This window comes from Dermacentor albipictus, chromosome 5, assembly GCF_038994185.2.
Source record: "Dermacentor albipictus isolate Rhodes 1998 colony chromosome 5, USDA_Dalb.pri_finalv2, whole genome shotgun sequence".
NCBI lineage: Eukaryota > Metazoa > Arthropoda > Arachnida > Ixodida > Ixodidae > Dermacentor > Dermacentor albipictus.
This window is the reverse complement of record NC_091825.1, coordinates 92,092,072-92,117,077: the sequence shown is the minus strand read 5'-3', so window position 1 is coordinate 92,117,077 and position 25,006 is coordinate 92,092,072. Positions and strand designations below refer to the sequence as shown.

At 41.6% G+C, this 25,006-nt stretch overlaps 1 protein-coding gene across 11 annotated transcripts in view; it reads right to left on the bottom strand.

The window, feature by feature from the left end:
• The window catches only part of Ask1 (apoptotic signal-regulating kinase 1), a 113,466-nt gene that overhangs the window by 63,752 nt on the left and 24,708 nt on the right, over positions 1 to 25,006 (bottom strand). For all 11 annotated transcript variants that reach the window (XM_070538579.1, XM_070538581.1, XM_070538580.1 and 8 more), the window contains 11 exons: positions 24,640 to 24,732; positions 24,219 to 24,325; positions 23,263 to 23,433; positions 15,709 to 15,981; positions 13,484 to 13,571; positions 10,640 to 10,711; positions 10,367 to 10,536; positions 9,157 to 9,340; positions 4,400 to 4,661; positions 2,132 to 2,235; positions 1,140 to 1,278 (listed from right to left, as the gene is read on the bottom strand). In XM_070538579.1, coding sequence (XP_070394680.1) covers positions 1,140 to 1,278; positions 2,132 to 2,235; positions 4,400 to 4,661; positions 9,157 to 9,340; positions 10,367 to 10,536; positions 10,640 to 10,711; positions 13,484 to 13,571; positions 15,709 to 15,981; positions 23,263 to 23,433; positions 24,219 to 24,325; positions 24,640 to 24,732 — 1,663 coding nt within the window. The remainder of the gene's footprint in view (positions 1 to 1,139; positions 1,279 to 2,131; positions 2,236 to 4,399; positions 4,662 to 9,156; positions 9,341 to 10,366; positions 10,537 to 10,639; positions 10,712 to 13,483; positions 13,572 to 15,708; positions 15,982 to 23,262; positions 23,434 to 24,218; positions 24,326 to 24,639; positions 24,733 to 25,006) is intronic.

Below are 25,006 nucleotides of genomic sequence, written 5' to 3'. Positions count from 1 at the left end.
GGCAGCAGCATTATGTAGCGCAGGAGTGCACAGACCAATCGCAATTATTTATTAGGTCTTTCTCTAATTGCCTCATTTTCCATTCACTTGCAGTGCACTTTTGGTATGCGCTAGCCATGGGTTGACAATGTAAGCAATGCATTAACTCCCTTGAGTGTCAATGACGTACTAAATATACGGCGCCGCGAACAAGTCCAAAAATGGTCGATGCCGTATATTTATGGCGCCATCTGTACGTTTAAAAATCGCGCCAATTTCCAAACGTCTTCTTTTCTATCATGTGCTGCCACTATGTGGGCTTTTCTATCATGTGCTGCCACTATGTGGGAATACAGGGAATATTTTTTTTTCGTGCCTCCCTCTCTCAGTTTTCAATTCATGGTTTGTTTTAGAGCTAGTTTGCTCCCGCGTTTCACTGCACTCACGCATAGTCGCAGGCGGGCGGGCGGCGGTTTGGGTTTTGTTCTGCGGGCGGTTTCAGCTTCTTGCAAGCAAGAAGCTGGCTATCTCGTGACTAATCGGTCAAAGGGCTACCGCTTGTCTCTCGCTCGTTTATTGCTCATAAGTGTGTGCATGGGAAGGATGCTGCTGTGCATGCGTTTCTGTTGTTTTTTTTGTTTGGACACTCGCGAAAACTAATTGCCTCTGGTTGGTGATAAGATGTAGATTAGCGGAAGTTTGTCACACGTTTGGCTTTTTTGACGGGCACACAACCAAAGAGTTTTCTTGAGAGCGCACACCTACGCAGTTCGACTACGCCATGGATATAAATATTAGTACAATAGCAGGAACAGGTGAGAGTTGCGAAGTATTCTCATGTGCGCATTTTCAAAGCCTTGAACTATGTGTATAACAATGCATCAAATCATTAATTCTTATAAGTTTATTTTCTTTTTCATTGTTGTTATTCATGAATGAAGAGTACACATATACCAATGCAAAATATTTTTTTCTTACTTTACCGGCACTCTACAAAAATTATGGCAAATTTTTTTCGAAATAAGTCCCTAAGAAGAACTGGAATCTGCAATAAAAAAAAAATCGACCCCGGGCGGTCGCATACGGCGAAAAAAATCGATTCTCAAAGGGCTAACCTTCACAGTGAATGCTGTCGGCCACCTCTTTGTATTGAAACCAACCTGTGAATGTGCCTGTGACCATGTTCATCCCAGCAAGGCGCTTCGAGGTGCCGAAGTCAGTAATCTTGATGCCACCGCTGTATGTGTTCACAAGCACGTTGTCACCTTTGATGTCACGATGCACTATCCGCTGGTCATGCTAAGATCACAGAAATAAAGAGACATGCCCAAGTTTCAACCATAAGTGAGTGTGCAGAAAATAGGCAGGCATTTACTATACAGTTGTCATGCATTCAAAAAGGCTTATGTGAGATCTGTGCGGGTAAATTTGTTTATTCCCATTTCAATTTGATTGTAGCACTCTGTTGGAAAACAACCCACAGAAAACAAATTCAGATATTCAGGCTCTTTTGGTCATCGTGATCAGTCAGTTTAGGCTTATTAATGAAGAAGGGCTTCTAAAGATCTCCATTCACACATCTCCTGCAAAGAACAAACCAAACATATGCTTGCAAATTTCCTAATAAATGATCGCTCCACCTAATCTTCTGCAACCCTTGACTACATGTTCTTGGCGCCCATCCTGTTACTCTGCTCTGTGCCTTACATGATGTGCCAAACTTCCTTAAGTACCTAGATTAGAATCATAAGTAGACTTTCATTCACCAATGTTTTACTACATCAGTCATACTGCCATTTCCCTGTATATTATTATCAATCCTGACATTTACTTTTGCTTACCACGAAGTCTTAACCTGCTTTTCAAGTGCATCTGTTAGCCTCAAAGCTTTGCCTCACTAGTTAGTAACAGCAGAATGATGTTATGACTGAATGGTGTTTCTAACACTGTTATATAATTATACATAGGATAAAATGGCAAAGCATGCAAGATAATTTCGCATAAAGAATTGAACAGTCAACAAAAAACACTTAGTGGCTATCTCCTCGCATGCCTCTTCTACCTCAACCTTCTCCACCAACTGAAAAATATGAACAGCAAAAAGGCAAAAGCAATAACAAAGCAACAGTGATACGAAGAGTGGCAGCCTGACCAGGTACTTGAGTCCTTCCAAGATCTGTTTGGTGTAGAAGGCAATAGCCGGCTCGTTGTTGTTCAAAGGACCCCACTTGGAGCGCAGCAGTTGTGACAGGCTCCCTGCACATTAAGCCAGCACAGACTGGGAGATCACGTTTGCAAGGGTTGTCGCCTGTGTAAATGACTGCTGTGCAACCTGTGGGTATGCTGTCAGTCGACCAAAACACAATCACACAATGAGGATAAACGAGGTGACAAGGACAAAGCACTGTTTGTCTTATCTTTGTGTGCTGGTCTAGTGAAACTGCGCATTACCAACGTACCCAATCATATACTGTATTTACTCGCATAATGATCACACTTTTTTGTTGAAAAAATTTGACGCAAATTTAGGGGTGCAATCATTACGCGGGTTAAATTTCTCGCAAAGAGAAAAATTCTTTTTCATCCCGCGTTTGCTGCGGCATGACAACAGGTCAACAAACAGGCGGCTGCCGCTGTAACAGTGCGGGACACCAAAACAAGAATGGCGGCCTGCAGGGCAAGCCGAACGCGCCGGAAATTTTCTTCTTCTCGTGAGTACATTAAGTTCATTGAATCACTTTCTTCTATATCTGTAATGAATAATATCATTAATATTGGCAAGTTTGCGACAATGATGTAGCCATGTCCACTTTGAGGGAAGAGAAATGGGGATGGGTGCACTTAGCTGTCAGTGACATAGAAACACATGGCGGGCATGCTGGGAAACTACAGCATTTGTCTTCACTGCTATCCTTATACGGCACGTTTACTCTAAGGGTGGGCGAATATCTTAGCAATTTTACAAGTGTTGCCGTATGAATAAGGTACACTTCTAACGTATCAATGTAAACGTGGCTACTATCGTTGCCGCCCATGATTTGTTGCATGCCCATGAGTGCAGACGAGAAGAATCAAAAGGCGCCCTTTATGTTGTTGTTGTTGACCAAAACCATTATGAAGCCTACAAATAATAAAGCCGAGGCAAGTTTGGTTGTAGCTTTTTTTTCCCATGGAAGTGCGGAAAGTGATGAAAGGAATGAAATGGGGCATCTGCTTATTAAGAATGTTGGGTGTGTGCTGACCACTTGGTATGTCTTCTAAGAGTCGTTCATGTAGCATTTGACAGCATTCGACAGATGGTAAGCGCAATAATCATTAGCTAGACTTCGCACACGACATATCGCTGCGGCAAGTTCGGGGTGCGATCATTAGACGGGAAAAGAAAAAAAATCAAATTATGACGACAAAATTCAGGGGTGCGATCACTACACGAGTGCGATCATTATGCAAGTAAATACGATATTCTTTCAAGCCGCAGGCACGCTAAGCTGAGAGGACTTATTATGAAACAACTGTAATCTTTTAACATTCTTCTTTCCCACTGTCACTGGCTGGCTTACACTGTGATTACAATCGACCTTCCACTGCGATGAGTGATAAGTGAACAAAATAGAAAAAAAAAATATCCTCACAAAATATGGCTCCAAACTTAGCAGCCATTGTTTTTGTTATCTATACTTTCTTTTTACATTTAACATTGGCTCAAGTTTGAGTTAAATTCATTAATATTTTATTCGAACTTGGGCTTTCTTTTTTCTCATTTTATATTCTATATTCCCTTCAAAATCTACTATTCGGTATTTGCGCACCCTTACAATTTAGTCAAGGATTCGGCGTAAGTTTGTTTGGAATGGTAGCATGATAATAAAGATTTTTTTCTCCTTCTTATGTTTGTTTGCTGGATGGCACGTGAGCAATTAGAAGGTCGTATGACGAGAAGACACAACTCAGAGTCTCGTTTGACAATGGGAACACATGGAACGCCAGCAGGTCTTCAGAACGCCTTCCCTTGAGATGCCATAGGACGGAGAACACCGCCTTTAATTCTACTAATAACCTTGTTCGGGCACTCATTCACCGACAATCTGTGGCAAGTTGTCTTCAGTTAATTCTTCATTTTGCCGTCATTCGAGCGGACGCCTGTGGTCCGTGTCATCGTAGATGTGACAACAGACTACACATGGCAAGCAACCTATACTGAGTTATCGAGGAGTCCGCATGGGTTCCGAAACGTCTCTTTTTTTCTTCACCTTGACTTGGTTAGCGACTGCAACTTCTTTATCATCGTGATAAATTAGTAGACAAAAATTTCTAACATGGCCCTATTAATTTACAACAGCCTTTGGCGCATGATACTGCGACAATTCTGTCGCTAGGGAAGAGTGATCAAGCAAGTGTGCGGCCTGCTGTTGGAGCTCACCTCCAGGTACGCGCTCCATGCAGATCTTGACAAATCCACCCTCGCTGATGGAGCCGTAGTAGCGGACTATCTTGCGGTGGTGCAACTGGGCATGCAGCTTGATCTCTTCATGCAGGGGCTGAACTTCGCCCAGGTTCTCCTCTGGGATCTCTTTGATGGCAATCTTCACCTGGGTGGTCAGGTCACGCGCTGCGTACACCACACCATACGTGCCCTTGCCAAGGACGATGCGTCGGCCCTGGTCGTCTGTCTCGTACTCAAACTGCATTGACGAAAAGCGGAAGAATAACACTGATAATAATGTGGAGGTGGTTTGCGAACTTCAAAGTCAACACTGTTGAGATAAGAAAGCGAATTGTGCCATGCATGGGTTCGAGCTTTTTTGAAGCAAAGCACACCCTGCCTGAGCTACCGGTACATTTAAGCTTGGCATTTCTGCCCCTTGCCAAATACTACCTTTGTGTGAACAAAAATCCAGAACAAGCTTGGACAAGAGGCTTCACACACATAACTAAGGGTGTGCAAATACTGAATAGAAGATTTCGAATTGAAAATCGAATCAAATCAGATCTAGAAAAAAGAAAAGGCTGAACATCAAATCGAATATTGAATATCAGAACATTTTTCACAAACTTTAGTGCGTAAACACTTTCTGTAGGAAATAAGGTGCTGCATGCCTGGGTGTCTTCTAGCATTACGTAACATGAATGTAGCAAGTTATTGGTAACTTAATCAGGTACACAAAAATTGAGATATCCAGTAGAGACTACTCTCCTAAAGCAGACATCAAACTAGCATACCAGCACAGATTACAACTCAGTTCTAGTATACATGAAGGTCGGGAAAATATTTTTATATTTATAGAATTTCTGTTGAAAAGAGTCAAGTGCATTTTTTCCCTCAGACACTAAAGAATTTGAGACATTCTGTTGTACTCAATACCAATAAGGTTTTCAGCTTAATAGTGGATTTGTGTTTTGCGGTACTTCTTTACTTATTGTACAGAATGTTTTGCCTTTAACTTTTTCTCCAAAATACAGAGGGGCTATTCCAACTTTACGGCAGGTGGGTTATCATATGGGCAATCTGCACAATAGACGAAAGGATGGTGCATCACGTGACTCGATCACCGCTTAGCGCGTAGTCAGCGACGATGGTAAAGAGCAGGCACTGTCCGCGCCATTTCATTGTCAGGTTTGGAATGATTCGACAACTGTCAAGGATTCTGAAGTCTGAAGGGTCACGGTACATTTGTGCGACACACAAAATTAGTGCCACATGTCTGCAGAGCATGTGACATGTGACACTGCATGGATCTCCACCAAATATATTAAGTATTTGAAAAATCAGATACATATGATACTCGATTTACGAATCAAATTATTCAAAACAGTCACTATTTGATTTCATTCGGGGATATTCGAGTATATGCACACCCCTAATAATAATGTTGTTGGAACACCAACATCACCTTGTTTCTAAATTAATAACGGGAAAATGAGACATTCACCCAATCGTAGCAATTGGTACAAAGGAAACCCATACGGGTTCCTCGAAAGAAAAGCTTTGCAGTTGAAGAAAAATTCGTCCTGGTCCGGGACCAGTCCTTTTTTTTTCCTTCAACTGCGAAGCTTTTCTTTCGAGGAACCCGTATGGGTTTCCTTTGTAGCAATTGCTATGATTGGTTGGATATCTCATTTTACCTTTTTTAATTACTTCCCTCCACCTTACGGGTTTCCGCAGAACTATAACGTCAACACCTTGTGTCCATTTATTTCATTAGGTGGTGACTAGCAGGACTTCTGCATTAAACTGGACTCACTGCTACACACTGTGCCCCGCAGTGGAAATGGTACCATAGTTTTCCCAATGAGCTAATATGATACAGAAGAATTTTTTTTAAATTTATGCAAACAGTGTCATGATGCTGCGACTTATGATATTGGTGTCATGGTCAAATGATGACTTTAGGAAACATGGGTGTGCAAATAGTGATATTTGAGGCCGAATCTAATATGAATTTAATAGTGACAGAAATGAATCGAATATTGAATAAGTTTCGAATGGTTTTTAAATAATGAATAGCCATTACCACAATTCATGGAGCGTTATTATCGTTATACTTTGCTTTCATTCATAGTCATATCATTTATGGTATCGCTTCTTGGGGTAATACTCATCATTGTCATCTTTCCTCTATTCAGCACATTCAAAATCAAGCTATCCGCATCATAAAACGAAGCCATTTTTTTCTCTAATCCCTCTTCACAACTATGCATAAACTGCATTATTCAAGTTACTAGTTTGTTTAACTATCATTTAGCGATATTATTTTTCTAATTACAAACTCAAGTTTCTTACAACTTCATTAGTTCTGATCTCCTTTTTAATCCTAAAATAATACAAGGCTTAAAGCACAAGGAAATTTCCTGTTGCCTTTATGTCATACTAATTACGGAAAGATGGCTTCGTCTTTTTGCACGTTCAAGCTTTGGAACAGTCTTCCATATTCCATTAAATTGTCATCTTTCTTGTACTCTTTCAAATATGAACTCAAGAATTATTTGCTGTCTGATTAATTTCCTATAACACTATTTTGCTAATTTGTAGCTGTGTAATTACCATTGATTGTGCATCTTTCCTCTTCCTTTTGTTTTTTTATGTGTGTCATCACTCAGTTTCTTGGTTATATTTTGCTTATTTCGTATTCTGTTTCTCTGCTCTGTATTCTGCATTATTTTTTTATATAACTTCTAATACAAGGGTCCCAGTGCAGTCTCTGACTTTGGGACCCTTGTCTGTATACTATTTCTTGTAACCAATTGTTATGAACAAATAATAAACTGAAACTGAATTAATATAAAACAATGTCTACATCCCAGCATATTTAAGGTTCGCAAGTTTTTGTCATAACACAGTATGTTATGAAGCGTTGTTTAATGAAAAAGCACAATTGGGGCATTAGGAGCAAACAAGTAGGTTTTTCTTCCTGCACAAGGCTCTTCAGAGAGGGCGAATGTTAGCTGTACAACCTGTGAAGTGTGGCGAACCAAGGGACAAAGCCTGCTCCGCTACGCAAGTTCTCGAGCTTTATGTCTATATTGTGCCTGTGGGGATGAAAACAACTGTTCTTTTGCCCCAATTTTATGTTTTTTTGATGCAGTTGATGCTCAGGAACATTAGAAAAGTATTAGAAAAATATTTTCATTCACCAATAGTGACTACGCGATTCGAAAACCGGATTGAATAGGACCCTATTCAATTCGTTATTCGAAAATTTTGAATAATCGCACATCCCTATTAGGAAACAGTGTTTAAGAGGTTAACTATATCACAGTTCGATTTATTTCAGTTTGAATTTTGAAATTTCGAAGCTTACCAAAGTACAAGGCCAGTTCGTATTCAATTCAAACTTGAAGATCAAATCTCTACAAGCTCACGCGATTTCTTTATACAACATTACGTCTTGGGTATCAGTGGTTGCATCAGCTGGGCATCAATAACATGCTCACCATTCCTACAAGCATGGCACTGGATATTGCATCATATACAAGTAAAAGTAGTATGCTGAAAGTGATTGTTCAAGTAGTGTGCCACTGTAGTTCCAAAAAGATATCACACACAGTAAAACCTTGTTAATGTGAAAAATCAAATAATTCAGACTCGTACTCTGGTCCCAGCAGGCGTATGCACTGTTTAATGCAATCAAACTCTCGTTAATTCGGACATATTTGGCAGTACATCGGTTACATCGATTAAATCGGACAACTCTCGGACAACTCTCAGCGAGGGCGGAGCGCCTCAAATGTGTGATGCAAAAGAGCAAAAACGGCGTTAGCATCCTTCCGAAATGAGGTGGCGGCGTCTACATTGCCATTGTCATCAGCTGACTCATACGTGAATGACAGCAACGCTCCGTGCCTGTTTGCGTCTTGAAAGCCTTTATTCTTGCATCAACCACAGCACAAAACACCGTGTCAGCCTTCATAACTTCATAGTCGCTGACCATGATGACGTCGACAGTGACCACGGTTTGGCCTGCAGTGGTTGCAGCACGCAGCAGTTTCACCTTGACTCGGTGTACGCTTCGGCTGTGTACCTTCAAAACGACATAGTTGCCATCCATGAGTGCATCGAGAGCGATCATATAACGACTGTGGTTTCGGCCGCAGTTGGAGCAAATAGTAGTTTCATTTTGATTGGTGCGTGCTTCGGCCATGTGTCTTCAGAATTACAAGGTCACCATTCATGATTGCGTTGACAGCAGCCAAAGTTTGGTCCGCAGCGCGTGTGGCAAACAGTAGTTTCGTTTTGACCCAATGCGAAGCTGTCGAGGATGAAAAGCACTGGCTACATCGCAATAGGCAGACGATCTGTTGGTGACCAGCTCACTGCTGAAAAAAATAGTAGGGATGTGCACGTGGTAGTGAAAAGTGTGTATCAGCTGAAGAGACGTGCCGTGGTCACACTGTGAAGGAAGTCATGAGGCCTCTGCCTCTGAGAGCTCCAATCAGTCACAAGATGACGAGAATTGCAGCTTCCGCACTGCTTTTGTGCGAAATAGAAATAGGATGTGCTGATTTATTTAGCAAATAAAAGTGCGTTGATGCAGAAGCACTTGTTTATTGTTTTCCTGATACCCTCGATAATTTGGCATTCGGTTAATATGGACTTTTTTTCAGTCTCGTGTACTCCAAATTAACAAGGTCTTACTGTACTAGCACAGCAACGACATTGCGCTGTGACATTCCACACACCTGAATGCACCCGGACCCATCATCGAGGTCAATATCCATGACCACTCCTTCCTGGTTTGCTGTCATGGCCAGGACGAGGTCGTAGAAGCGGTTCTTGAGTGCCGCTGTTGGGAAATACATCTGGAAGTCGTCCGAGTTCTGATGCACGTACAGGAACAGGCACCGCTCGTCACGCTTGTATTGGCTGAAATGGAGAGGTTGTTATGTGGAAGGCCCACTTTCAGTCTTGCAGCTCTCACACTGACCTAACAGTAGTGTTAACCTCCAGCAAAATCGTAAGTCGTTATTGCAAGTTTAAAAATGCCATGTTAAGTGCTGAGATGCAAAGGAAACAACAGGTGTGGCTGCACTCTACCTGTGTGCCGAAAATTTTTATTAACTCTCACGATGATACACCACCTGCTTCTTTTTAGTTAGAACAAAATTTTAAAAACATTACTTGTGGCAACACTTATATAAGTGTGGCAGACTTGGCTAGTTGGTATTTCATTAGGTTGCGAGGGTGTACAGCGTGAAGCAGTAACAATCGAACAAAATTAGACAGGGATGAACGCTGCAACAACGCTGTTCCACCATTTAAAAGGGATTTCCAGAAGAGGTGGAAATTATCTTCACGAGAAATTGCAATTTTTGCATAGATGATTAAGACAGATTCACCAACTCTTTACTATTCGAATTAGGGCACTCGCTCCAAGTGCAAAATTGAAGCCGAGCAGCAATGAAGTCCATCCCTTCACTACCGCGTTGCAGAAATCTTGACACTAGCACCACTTTTCAGATATCTGTCTGCAAAGTGTGCTACTGAAATGCATCATTGCCATTCCAGTTAATAGTTTTCCAAAAGCATTCCTCTAGCAGTTTGGGACGATCTTGATTGAAAAACTAATGCATTTACAAATTGATGTGTCATGTCAAAGATGATGACGATGAAGCATATCTGCCAGTAGCACAGGCATTTAGGCATGAACACACCTCCCACAATGAATTCTTGCCAGTGTTTGTTCCAACTAATGAGTGACTGCCTGATGCTATGCTACCTATTCCTTGCACGTAATAAGTCGTCGGCAGCCACTAACGGCTGTGCAGACATAACACTAACATAAACAGCCTTCTCCTATCCCAGCAGCGCAAGCAAAAGTTAAGCTGCAAATTTCATCATTTCCCTCTCGGCAAATCGCATCTCAGAGACACTCAAGCATGGCTCACTCACCTAATACTACGGATGGAGGAAGCGTTGAAGAGCCACTCATGAATCCTGCGACAATTTCCCCTGAGCGTGTCAATGCAGAGGTTTCGGATCTCGAGGGACTTCTCTTCAGCACCCATATTCACTGTCACATAGCTCGGCATAAGCACTTTAGTCGGTTCCAATATCAGAATCTGGAAACGATAGAGAAAAGCAGTGTGTGCGTGACACAGATGTAAAGCAAGACATAAGTGTATGCTTGCGAGGCCACTAATGCAATATCTGCCAAAAACTTACGGGAAACCGTATGGTGTTCTCCATGTCAGATGAATAAGCAGTGACGAAAAAATCCACCCAAAAGTCAAACACCTGTGCATGTTAAACAGAAAACGGATAAGTAAATTGAAACTCGAACTAGGAAGTAAACAATGCAATCACAAGCAATGTTAAAGGTGAACCGCTAGTAAGCAGCAATAGCACCCTAAAGCACACCAAGATATAAACTTTGAAGAGTAAGCACAATAATTAGATGGGATGAATGGAAAAGACAAAGGAAATAAAATAATGATATGTTGCAGCTGGAAATGGAAACAAAGATGGTGCTAATAGTGAACATAATCTGCCATCCAAAACGACGTACCACAAAACTACAGTTTCAGGAGAGTGCTGTCCCATGCTACGCCTTTCTTTCATGCAAAGTGCAAGAAGGGAACCCTTATGTGATTGAATAATTAAGGATCCTAATAACTGCACCTGTTAATGCCACACTGCAATGACATGAAAGAGAACACTTATGCATTCGAGCAGTTATTACAGTAAACATGCAAGTTCAACTCTCGCTGCAGTTCTTGTATTGAAGGATTCCATGGATACACCTTATTTCTATTTAAGCGCAGAAGCATGAAAAAGGCAGCAGACTTCAGCAGCTCCACCGGCTCCAAGCTCAATTACACTTACAGCAGTTATCTTTTTCTGCATAGAACTCGCAACCACCAGTAACCTGCACACCCAATTATAAGTGCCCGGAAAGAAAAAAAGAAAAAAAATATTGCGTGTAATTTGTGTAAATAACTGCATACAACACTCAAATCTTTGCAAAAACCGTCTCCATTTGCGTATGCATGACTTATCCATATCGTATCTTTGGCGAGCGGCTCTGTTCCCCCCCCTTCTTTGGCGATGCTGACAAAGCTGGATTTACATGCCTAACGTCATCGCAGCCGAATCAGTCACGTGATATGTGACATGAATCGGATCATTTTGCAGCTAGCATTAACATGACAGCAGATGACATCGCGGACAGAACAGCTAACGCAGGGGAAATGGCTATGAAGCAAACGTAACCGAGCCGAAATTCCTAATGGTGATTTGGCTCACCGTCGTATCACCCCATCGCGACACACTTCACCCGGACTGAGGGAGCGCTGGAGGAATGGGTGATGAGAATTTGTCAGCACCACATGCACTATTAGCTAGCTACTAAACCCAAAATGGTGACCATCACAAGGAGGAGAAAGGAGAACCATGAAAGAAGGGAGCTTCAACACCCTAGGATGGGGAGAGAGTGGTGTTCTCTAGGAGATAACGAAACTTTCAATGGTAGAGAACCTTGCCTTGTGGCTTCACGGCAGTGCACGCCGAACTGCTGTGAAGCATTTTCGCATATAACCCACACCCCGACTTTACTGGTAAAATTCTAGAAGTTTCAGTACGAGTTATATACACAAAAATATGGTACTCCTTAAACTACTGCCACACAGCCGCCCTTGCAAAAAATTCCTACAATCCTGTGTAAACACTCCCAGCTGTGTACAATAACGAAAACATAATGAAAATGGCTGCATGACAATAACAACAATGGCATGACTCCTTCAACTATTGCCAGGCTGCCACCTCAGTGCAAGGTTCTTGAAATCCTGTGTAAGCTTCCCCAACTGTACACAATAACGAAAGCATGATCAAAACAATGGTAATGATGGCATTACGATGACTACCATAGCATGAAAACTGTGACGATGACAGTGGCACAGTGACGACAACGAGACGACTGCATGACGATAAAGTGCTGGCGCCACAAAACGTTGCATGTGGGATCGGTATCCTATATTAAACAATTGATGCATGAATAAGGGCACAACTACAAATGCCGCAGTGCAAGGGAACTTACAGGCCGGACAGACAAAGCAAATCCAGTTTCGGGTTCGTAAATAGTGTCACACAAAATTGCTGCCTTAAGCTCAAAACTGTTGGGTATGTACTAAGAGAACAGCAACTGCACATCAACAAGGCACTCCGCATTGATGAAGTACACATATTCTATTGGATATGGCAGCGCGAAAAGCTCAAAACTACCAGGAAGACACTGCGGTGTATCAATCAAAGCGATGCAGAACGAGGCTCGCCATTTAGCGAGGAAGCAGGTCACGATGGCTACAGACTTCAAGGCAAGCAGCGGCTGGACGACGCTCTTCATACAGCCAAGTGTGATCATCGTCCAATCTCAGGAGGCAAGATTAAAGTGTTACTGACGGAACTATGGCGCACATGGATCTTAGAGTGGTGGAGTATGATTTGTGATGAGAATTCTCGCGAAAGTTTCAAGCCAAGTGGCATCTCAAACACGTTTGACTCCACAGAGTACTCCCTGTTACGGGTCAACGGTATTGAAGTTGAAGCAGCCGAAGAGGCGACCAAACATGCAGATTCCTCGTGCACAGGCTCCAATTTGGAACGAGTGTTTTCAACGTGACAAATTAAAAAACTCGGCCTGTGCCCATAACTTCCGTCTATGTTCGATGTTTTGGTAACTGGTCATCGCATACAATCTTAGTGCACCGCAGATTAGTGGTGGCCGCAGAAAATAATTTGCTTGAAATTTTAACTGGCATAGCATATGCACCGTTTAACTTTGCATTGATTTTCTTTTTAAAAGAAGTGTGTTCATTATGCAAGTAAATACGATAGTGAACATGAGCAGCATGCGAAACCTCCTGAAGGCTTGGGAGCGGCAGCAAGAGACAGTGAGGGAGAAAGGGGGAGCTTTGTACACTTGCCTGTGTTTATTATTTTGAACCCGAAACTGTTTTCAGCCACACACCAACTAGCCCGACAGCAGATGTTGCTAAGGGAGAAGGAGCTCACCTGCTCTTCAGCACTGCACTCCACGTCCTCGGGCCTTTTCCGGAACCGGCTGATGAGCTTGATGTTGCCAAACGTTGACTTCAAGTACCTGCAGAAAGTACCACAAGGACCACCAAAAGCAGCGTTTCAAAGACAAGCATGGATATATGCAAAATCTTGCTCTGTGAATGCATGACCCAAAAATAAAGCCTGTAGCAAATGGGCCACATAATTTCAGTGGCAAAGAACTGCAGATAGCGACTAAGAAGGAGGGCTTGATGTCACTCAGAGCAGGGTTAGCTGTACCAACAATGATGAAGATGGGGAGACAGCAGCTGCTTAACACTCATTCCCTCCACACAGCAAATACAATAGGTGACTCATGACAAAGCTACAGACACATTCAAGCACACACTGTAAATGCTGTGGCCTTTCCGGAAAACAGAACTTCTGGCTTTATCTCGTCCGAAAAATCAGTCGGGAAAATGCATGAGCTCTATGGGAACCCTGTTGGTGCACTTATGTGAAGTCCGGAATAACCATCAAGTTTGAATATTTGGAGTCTGAAAAATCGGTCGGCTACTGTAGCTAGGGTTCTGCAATTACGTAGTTTATTTTGAGGCAACATTGTAGGCGAGAGTTTACCTTTTGCAGAAAAATCCAAGTTTATTAGAATAATTCTTTGACAGCACATTAAAATCCATAGTTCTCGGGTTTTTTTTTTTTTTCATCATTCACCTTTAGCTTTGAAACACACTAAAAATAGCCTATCTCGCAGAAACATATCTGCAATATAACTACAGGAATGTTTGTAATTTACAATCTAAATTTACAATAGTAGAAGGGTTTAATACCACCACAATTTACTGCAATATATACATGCATATTTACTAATGTTGGAAACAGTCATTATGGCACGCTCCTTTCGATCTACAGAATGAAACATGTGAGAATTCCTTTTCAATGTTTGCACCAGATGCAGAAAAAGCCAGTATATAAAGCACAGTAAGTGAAAGGACAGGCCTGTCTCAGGCATGCATCCTCCAGAAAACTTGGGGCTCAATGATTTCGTCTAGGGCATACGCCTAATACTACTTTACTATCCTCCCAGTATGGTCGCATCATGCTTAAGTAAAACAGCAGGAAACAACTGCCCATACATGTGGAACGCTGCTGGCAGTTCCGCTTTCATGTTTTGACTCGCAATCTGAGCGTGGTATCGCAATGACTCGCTCGTCTACTGCATGTCATGAAGAGCAGCAACAGCACGGCTGCGATTTTCTGCAACAGCAACCAATTACTCTCAGAAGCTGGTAACGACTTCACAGAACTTCTCCTTCTCATCTACTATTTCAAGCGTGCAGTCGACCCCCACGTAAACATTGCCGCAGATGCGTCATTCCATCGACACAGCAGTACATGAATGTGCTTGGCAAGGTGAAGGTGCATATCATCCAAAAGAGCATGCTCAGGTTCTAATTCCTTAATTATCAAGGGTGGTTCGTTTGAATTTTTCATTCATAAGCAAAGCTTGATGAGCAGGTTATGCAAGAAGATTGTTGCCACAACGAAACTTGCACCTTTTCCCACATTTCTTTTCAGCGAATATAGCCACAACACGATCATGTGATCATAACTGAAGACAATAAATGCAGTTTTAATAAATCTGAATTATCAATTTTTTTTACCAAGGAGTGTTTTTCTGATTTTATTGGATTAATACAGAAATAATAAAACTCACAGGGAAGAGAAATTTGTTTACAGTGGCCAACCTATTTTTAGTATCTGCTTAATTATTCTAAGATCCCCTATTCACCCAAAGATGCACGATGGGTGAATATAAATTGACTCCATGTCGTTGACCATCACAAAACTTCAAGTAGACTGAACCACAATACTGAGCAAAAGCGTGTAAATTAACCTTATGTACTGCTAGCATTGTAAAAAATTTTCAATTAGCTCTTTTTCAAAAAATATCTCTATAACAGCACATTGAACATTGAAAACGAATTGTTTCTTCCAATGAAATCATTTATATCTTTGTAAGTAATGGACCCTTTTCTTCTACTTTTGTCAGATTTAGCTGTGGCATCAAGGATTTATGCAAATTACACAACAACTCAAACTATTCGCTTTGAATTTATTCGACACTATTATTATTTGCTTTGAATTCGCATTGTTCACGCAAGCTTATTACCAGCTGCGCCCTTCTAAACAACAGACATGCTCTGGATGGCAAGACGCACCAGTCGGGTGGCTTCAGCTTGAACATGCACTCGGCAGCCTGGATGGCTTTGGTGTAGTTCTCGGCCAGGACGCTGATCTCAAAGAAAGTGGCCACATCCCAATAGTCCTCCAGGTTGTCCAGTGAGCCCTTCAGCCCTATGAGGTTGTTGAGGCGCAGACTGATCTGCTGTAGCTCGGTCGACTTGGACAGCTCATGCCCGTCTATCACGAGTAACGTGGCCAGGTTTACACCAGCGTACTCATTAGGTTGGACCTCGAATCCCTTGCGGTACCTGCAATGAATCAGTCGCACATGGTAAGCCGGTCGGACAAAGTGCTCCATTAATTAGTTACTGCAATTAGAAGAGCTACCGAGGAGGCAGTTTAGAAACATGAGAAATACATCAGTACTATACATCAAAACATAACTAATTTGGCTATGGCACACTTTCACAAAAAATGAAGTGGTTTCGAGCATCTTAATACTCCGAAGTGAAAAATGGGCTAAAAAAGAAGCCGTAGCAAAGGGCTCTAAAAAAATTCTGATGAGCTTAAAGGTTTTTTTTAGGGCTTGTCAAATTATCACAACATGGGCATTTCTTTATGTTAAACAACTTAAAGATTTGTGGAAACAAGAAATACAATAACTTCACGTGGGCATAAAAGAAAATAAAGCATCAAGCATGAGCTGAGTGACAATTGATATATGGCAGCGAACCCGATTTATCAAAAAACTTCTTAAAACATGGATCCTCATTCTGTAGACATCAGGTGCTAAATTTACCACTGCATGATAATATGCATAAAGAACCAGCATTTCGGAGAGATCACACATTATGTGTAGACACAACACCTATACTACAAAATGATGCATTCAATTACAGTTGAACCTTGCTGTAACGAAGTAGTGAACATTTGTTTGTTATATATCTGATATGCATTATAAAGATACGTACATAAACTCAGGTGAACAAATCTGCACATGCACTCAATGAAAGGGTGCTTAAAGATGGACAACACAAAGTTGCAAAATTGTACAATTTTGGAATTCAAAGCTTGTTACAAACGTGTGACTTCACCTTTCATTCTCGGCTGAAGAGCTAAAATTGTCACAACAACAGCGATGCTGACTGCATGCATAAATCAGTTTATCTAAAAAACAATGCAATCTTTGTTTGGTGCTACTTGAGCACATACGACAAGCAAAGAATCTCATGGCAGTCTTTAAACTCTTCGCTTTCATTTGGAGAAGAGCACCAGATATGGGTAGGTTGCATACTTTTACATCTTTAAACCACAGAAACAAGATCTCTCCATCAGCTCAACATCCTGGTGATGGCAAGGCCTAACACGCTTGTGGTCCTTTTTCACAGTGCCGTTGGCATTGAATTTCTTCTAGCTCCTTCCTTGCGTTCAGGATTTATGAGAGAGTGCTTGGTGCAACGTTGAAGTCCGTGGCAATGTCGTTTTTCTAGCACCCACTGTCCAACGCCCTAAAGACCTTGATCTTTGTGCCAAGCGAAACGACTGTACATTTCTGTGCTGCCATTGAATGACGAAGTGCAGATTGCATGGATTGCATGGATTGCATGGATTGCATGGCGGCAGCAAGAGTTTGACCATGTGCCAGTCGGCCAATGCTAGTGACTTTTGCTGCCCCTATATGGCAGGCGATTCAGACACTTTTCTGGTGTCCACAACTAAAACGATCAAAATATTGTGTTTCTTAATAATTTTTCTTGACATATTTTGAGTCACACAAACACAAAAAACTACTTTGGTATAACCCATCTGGCGCCAAATTTCAAATTTTTCAATGCGAGGGTGAAAGTTTATTCAAAGTTAAGACTATATAGGGTACTGTTTGCTTGCATGGAGAGGTGCTTCTATTTATTCGCTGAATCATTAAGCAGTCTGCTGTACAAATGTGCAGCACAATGCATTCGCACGTTTGCATTAGTTTCAGCGCACTAAGCTAGTGAAACTGTCTCCTATCGATGACGTACACGAAAGCGACGCACGCCTACATGATCTTGCCAATTTTGCTTCACTGACGATGCTGCATAAATAGGCCTCTGTCCAGCCTTGTCATTGTGAGTCGTTTACGAATCAGCTAGTGTTTACAGCACAGCAAATACTTCCCTGCGGAAAAAAAAAAAGAAAACGACCGTAATCTACAAGGCAGGGTCATGGAGCCCGGTGAGCTTACAAACGATGGTGCAATAGCAGCAACCATATTTGTTTGCCACTGAAGTTTGAGGTTGCAAACAACGGTGAGGTGCGCACAAAAAATGCTAAACTTGTAACCTAAATTGCTGACTTGATACGGCATATAGAAGGCCATAATATTTATTAGCATCAAAGAGCAGTATCGCAGAGACGGGACACGGCGGGAAGGAAGAACGTAAAACTGCCACCACAGTCAGCTGTAGTTGCACACAGCAGGTGTGCATTGGCAGCTGTCATGTCAAGGCAAGGCGTGCATGTTCGTTAGTGAGTCAACTATGTGTTTTTAACGGACACGTTGTGTTAGCACCTGTGCAATCTTATTCGTGCAGTAGTATATTTGGATAGTTGCATAATGTGGTCGCTGTGTGACTTTAAAACAATGGAAGGCAACTATCTTTCACCTGTGCTTCATTTCTTTGTGGCTCTATCAGCATGCATCACAGTGCAGTGTTTTCTCCTGTGCCGATTCTACCATTTGGAGGTAATTAGTATTCTACTTATTTATGATTCTATAGTACAGGATAAAGGTTGCACTCTTTTTTTAATCCATACGGTGGACGTACTTCAGTACAGTATCATCAGGCCGATTGTTGTGCGCATTGCAGCAATGACATGCCCGTTCAAAAATTTAATTATGGGGCTCTACATGCCAAAATCCCGATCTTATTATGAGGCACACCATAGTGGAGGACTCTGGAAATTTGGGCCACCTGGGGTTCTTTAACGTGCACCTAAATCAAAGTACATGCCTCTTTCCAACAAAGCTGTGCAATCTTTCTGCCTAGAGTTGTTCCTTATAGCCTACAGTCTCGATGTAACACGGAGAACATGTTATGTTGATTTTGTGTGCTTTCTAATTGTTCTGTCGTGTCGGGTGGCATCATTTTTTTATTATTATAAACAGGCGTCAAAAAATGTACACGAAATAACCCATGGATTACAAGGTAAATAATACATGTCAAACGGAGGATAAAAAGGAAACGAAAAGCTTGTTCTCGAGATCCTAGCGCCCAAAACAAGACTTTGCTTCATAACACGAAGCTCGACCTAAACCGGCTGATCAAGGAATCCAAGGAGAGATTCTTCAATATAACACTGAAAAATTTTCTTCATAACGCACCTAGTAAATTTTGGAGATATCTGAACCCTTCTAAAAGACAACACAATGACAAGGATGAAAGGATTAGCCAAGAATGTACAGAAAATTTCAATTCCTTTTTTTGCTCCGTGTTCACCAATGATGATGGCACACTTCCGTACTTTCATGACACTTCTGACCGCCCTTCAGCATCTGACCATCTCATCAACGAGGCAGGAGTCCTAAACCTTCTTCTGCGCATTAACATTAAGAAAACCCCCAGCCCCGATGGCATCCCGAATGAGTTCCTATATAGATATGCTCCGTGGGTTGCTAAATATCTTACCATAGTCATTCAATCTTCGCTCACCCAGGGAACATTTCCTACAGCCTAGAAGCAAGCTAAAATAATACCAGTTCACAAAAGTGGGAGCCCATCTGAGGTAGAAAACTACAGGCCTATTTCTCTTACGAGTACCTGCTCCAAACTACTTGAGCATATAGTTTGTAAACATCTGTCAAATTACATGGAAGCTTACAAGTTATTATCACCAGCACAACATGGTTTTCGCAAGAAGTTGTCTACAATAACGCAGCTTGTTCAAACCGTTCACGATCTTTCACAAACTTTAAATTGCCGAGGACAGGCCGACCCAATTTTTTTAGACTTCGCCAAAGCGTTCGACAAAGTATCACATCCTAAACTCCTCTTAAAAACGAATGAAATATTTAGAAATCCAAACATTAGTAAGTGGCTTAAATCCTACCTTCAGTCTCGTGAGCAGTATGTTGAAATAAATAAAATTAAATCCATGCCCAAACCAGTTTTGTCTGGAGTACCCCAAGGCAGTGTCCTGGGTCCTCTTTTATTTCCTATATTTATTAATGACTTGCCTTCTGATACAACTGTTCCACTAAGGTTGTTTGCAGACGACTGCGTCATTTACAACAGGATCGAATCTTTAAGTGACCAGTTAGAACTTAACAACATTTTACAAAGAATATTAAAATGGTGTAATGAATGACAAATGTCACTGAACCCAGTAAAATTCGTTTGTATGACTATAACAAGAAAGAAGGTGACTTCGCGGTACAAATACAGCATAGGTTCACAGGAACTAAATAGAGTAACAGAATATAAATATGTAGGACTAATATTTACTCAAGATTTGAAATGGAATGCGCATATCAAACAGGTCTGTAGCAGGGCAAATAAAGTCTTATGGGGTCTCAGGCGAAGACTCTACAGCGCAACACCTGAAGTGAAAAGCTCGGAGTGAAATTATAGAACACACTAACATTGTATGGGATCCACACACTGAAACCAACCGTCATAAATTGGACAGAGTTCAACGACTCGCCTCCAGATTTATATTTAATAAGTATCAGCGTGTGCACTCTCCTACTGAACTATGCAGACGTGCAAACCTCTCCGCTTTAGAACTAAGGATTAAGTTTGACCGACTGAAATTTTTATACCTAATTATTCATAATCAGGTTAAACTTAATTTCACTGATTTCTGTATAATTTCACCAGATCAACGGTCCAGACACAAGCACAGTTTATACATACACCCGCCAGTTACACGGAATGATATATTCAAGTACAGTTTCTTTCCTAGGGCAATCAGAGAATGGGATGAATTACCGAATTTACTTGTCACATGTTCCTCTGTCAGTGATTTTACTGCTGGTTTGGAGAATCTCATTTTTCCGGATAAGACTGCATCATAGCATTTGTTTCTGATGCGCATATTGCGAGTGTTTTGTCTTAAATCACTGCATGTCACTTTTTACAGATAATGCTATTGTATTGTTCTTTGTTCTACATGTACTGATATTTTGTATATTTTTTGTTGTATTTCTATCCACTCCTGTAATGGTTGGGCCATCCTTGGACTGACAGTATAAACAAACAAACAAACAAACAAACAAACAATTTCGAGCTAGCTTATCACATTTAGTCTTAAAATTGATTTAGCATTGCGGAGCCTTATTATTCCAATTTAGACACAAATATTACGAGCTTAAACATTTATTAGCAGAACTAGCACCCCTGCTTTAAATGTTTGTATACGTGAGTATTTTTCTGCCCAGGTTTTTTTAAACACTTTCTAAAAAGGACGTCCTATAGTCGAAAAGCGCTGGCAATCAAGATTGCTGGCGTGAAAAAGATGTCGAAAGAGGGATCTGTAAAAATACACAATGTGCTAACGAAGGCTTCTAACAATATTAGCAATTATGCCTGTTTTTCGTTCTGTAGCTGGTGCATTGCAACATTTTCTTTCACAATAGACTTATTAGACTAACACACTAACAGACCTATTAGACTAATACACTAATAGGCCTACTAAACTATTACACTAATAGGGCAATTAGAGTAATACACTAATAGTCCTAAAAAATTAAATTATGGGGTTTTGCCTGCCAGAACCACAATCTGATTATGAGGCATACCATAGTGGGGGACTCCAGAAATTGTGACCAGCTGGGGTTCTTCAATGTGCACCTAAATCTAAGTACATGGGTGTTTTCGCATTTCACCCCCATCGGAATGCGGCTGCCATGGCACTAATAGACCTATTAGACTAATACACCAATAGACCTATTAGACTAATAGACCAATGCACCAACAAATCTATTAGACTAACACAGTCAAACCTGACCATATCAAACCCGTTTACATCGAATTATTCTGTATATTGAACAATTTCTGAACACGGTATAGTTACAATGAGTATATATAGCAAAAATTACGCTTACATCGACCAAAAATAGCAGCGACTCCCAATACATCGAACAACAAGCGGCGCAAAAGTGCCCCCAGAAGTTGGCTTTCCCTCGCGGCGGCGGAAACACCTGGCGGCGCGGCTCTATCCAACCACTCTCGCTACCGTGACCGCGCTGCGTCGGGCGAGCCGTCGACACCCCCTTTCAATAAATGATCCTGGCCCACACGCAGCGCTTGCTCAGACAGCCAATCAGAGGCTCTTGTGCCCTCGTCGTGCAAGATGGCGCAAGTGCGAGTTGTCTCGCTGCTTTCCTGGTTCATTGTGTCTGCACCTTGTGGGCCTTCTCCCACAGTGTTACCGTGATGAAGCGGCAGAATTCGCTTTTCACTGTGAAGCTTGAAGTCATAAATCTGGTGGAACGCAGTTAGAAGTTGGATGACCCCGCAGCATGCAAGATTCCGAGGAGCACTCACAGCACGATCTTGAAGAATAAGGGGGAGATTAGGGCTAAAGTAGACAAACTCACGACCCGGTGCCCGTGGCGCCTGACGCGTACGCACGGCCGTGTACAAGTGATTAATCTGAAATTGCTTCAAACGTGCCGGCTTCCACGTGCCCGGTGATGACAAAATTCTGATGTGTGCGACGAAGCCGTTGCCAGTACTGCCAAAGCTTGGAGCAAGCTGTAAAGATTTCCGAAAGTCGTTGACGAGTCAATGGTCGACGAGTTTGTGAGTGCTGATGATGGTGTCACAACCACAGGAGAGGCAGAAAATGAAGACTACATTGCCGACATCGTACCGATCCCAAGTGAAAGCGGACACAATGAGGAAAGCAATGATGGTCCTTTACCCACATCCTCGAAGGTGTTTGGTGCACTCGCACTAGTCCGGTGCTGTTGCGCGAATGTGGAAGGTTGCAGCCTCAGCTGCTACGACTCTTTAGACAATGTGGAGAAGTATGTGTGTTGCAGGCAGCGAAATTGCCCAAGCAGAAGAAAATAGAGGACTATTTCATGCGAAACTAAGCTAGTTTCATCAATAAAGTGATTTTATAAATGGCATGTGCTTTTATAACGTCAAGTTTTTTAGCAGGCTTATATCAAATTATGCCCTTATCACTGATAGGCATTCTTTAGCAAGTTCGATATAGCCGGGTTCGACTGTACACTAATAGACTTAATAGACTGTATTGGTGTCAATAACCTCATAGGCTATTAGTTTTTGAATTAAAATTTTTGGTAGAGAGTGCAACAGCCTGTGAAAATATTTTGGTTAGTGTGGTACCACTTATGATGTGGAAATTCACAACTCCAGCAGCTTACATTACGAGCAGTGCATACTTTACTAACCATCATTCCCATGCTAGATGAAGAACCACAGCACCAGATTTTCCTCTAGTGATTTTTAGCACGAAACTCAATGATCAAAACCACCAAGCATCAAAAAAGCAATGGCCCAGCTAAGATGCAATTGGCCCAACAGCAGGAGTGTGGCACCTTGACGTCGACACTGAAGCGTGGAAGGCCGACTTACCAGTGGATGGCGTTTTTCAAACTCTCCTGGTCCGTGTAGTCCGACTCGACAAACTTGTCCTTGTAGATGCGGCCGCAGAGGCACAGGATGTCGGGCACCTGGTTCTCCTTTTTCTGCAGGGCAGACGTCATCACCTCCAGGGCACGCTCACGATCGCCCGGCAAGTTGCGCCTGAAAGGAGGCACACAATCACAACAGATGGTTCAGTCTGGAAATGAATCAACGAAATGGATAACTACGCATTTATTGAAGAGGAGGATGGCTCATGGCCTACGAATAAAACTCAGGTACTGCCAATTTCAAAGCACTTGTCCTGCCAACTTTGTGAGCTGAAACCCTTCATACAGGAAGTGTAAGATGAAGAACGCAACTTTACAGCTAACACAAACCGAAAATTTTTTTACTGGCACTAAACACAAGTTGAGATTCAATACCTGAATAACTACTATTGTGTATAATAAATTTTCTGTACAGCTCATATTTCTATCTTTTCTTTGTTTTTTTTCGTGTGTTTTCATGAAAAATTGGTGTACGCCATATGGTTTTGTTGCTACTAAGGGAAAAAGAAAGCTGCCTTTTGTTCGGTAGACTCAATGCTAGGTGTGATGGCCATAGGGTTCAACAATGTTTAGAGTTCAAAATGTTACTTTTGGCAAAGAGTAATAAAAAATAAAAAGAAACCCCAGTTAAACAGAAAAGAACCTTAAGGTGTTTCTACGAAGCCAAATTCAAGAACCATGGCTCAAGTGATTACAAAACACCTGATGGCCCACCAATGCCACATTGCTAAAACAGCAGAAGAATTCATTTCGAGCCCGAAAAGCCCTGCCTTCTATACAAGCTTGCTAAAAGCACATCTTTAACATGCTCATACACTTTGGTATCTCACCCTTCACAGTACCTTCAAAAATAATGCCTGCATTCCTTTACAGGACTGCACAACTGCTTACACGTACCTATTTAAGGCAAATGCATATGAATGTTGGATGGCTGGTGTTGATGTGAACTTCATGTTTGGCACTGTCTGTAGGTCATCCATCAGCTTTACCATTGCATCATAATCCTAGAATGAGCGACGGAAAAAAAAAAAACAACATGTCTCAAAAGTGATAAAACGTAACATAAGCTTTACGGCTCACTGTTGAACGACTTTCCGAAACAGCACAGAAACAGATAAGGCACGCATGCAATGTCAACATTACGAGCCTCATTCCACACAGTTAGAAAGAACCGATTTCTCATGCTATATTTCGTATGAGAAAGGGGTTTCATTTCATTAGCAGGTTCATGGTAATAAAAAGGTCATGTACTAGTTCTGCAAGTATATTATTCACTATTCCGTTAAGCTCAAGGAAAATTACAGACAAAGAAACCAACCTGAATGTCTCTGAAGGATATGAGCATGCTCAGTACAACGTCACCGGATATGATGTTGGGGTCATCCAGCCGCTTCCTAAAATTTCGTAACATCTGGAAAAAAAATGAGGGAGAGAGCAATCTGTACAATAATACTAACATACTTATGCAAGGATAGCCAGCTTTATGGAGTGGCTCGCATAAGTTAACTTGCTTTCATTACCCTTCATGCAATTTCAATGCAAGTGGAACTTGCATTGAAATCAGTGACGTTGGGGACATGTTAGCTTAATTCTGATACACATTCTACTTTCCTAGATATCCTTCGTAGGCACTGAAGTACACTCAAACCTTTTTATAATGAAACAGGATATAATTAAATAATCTA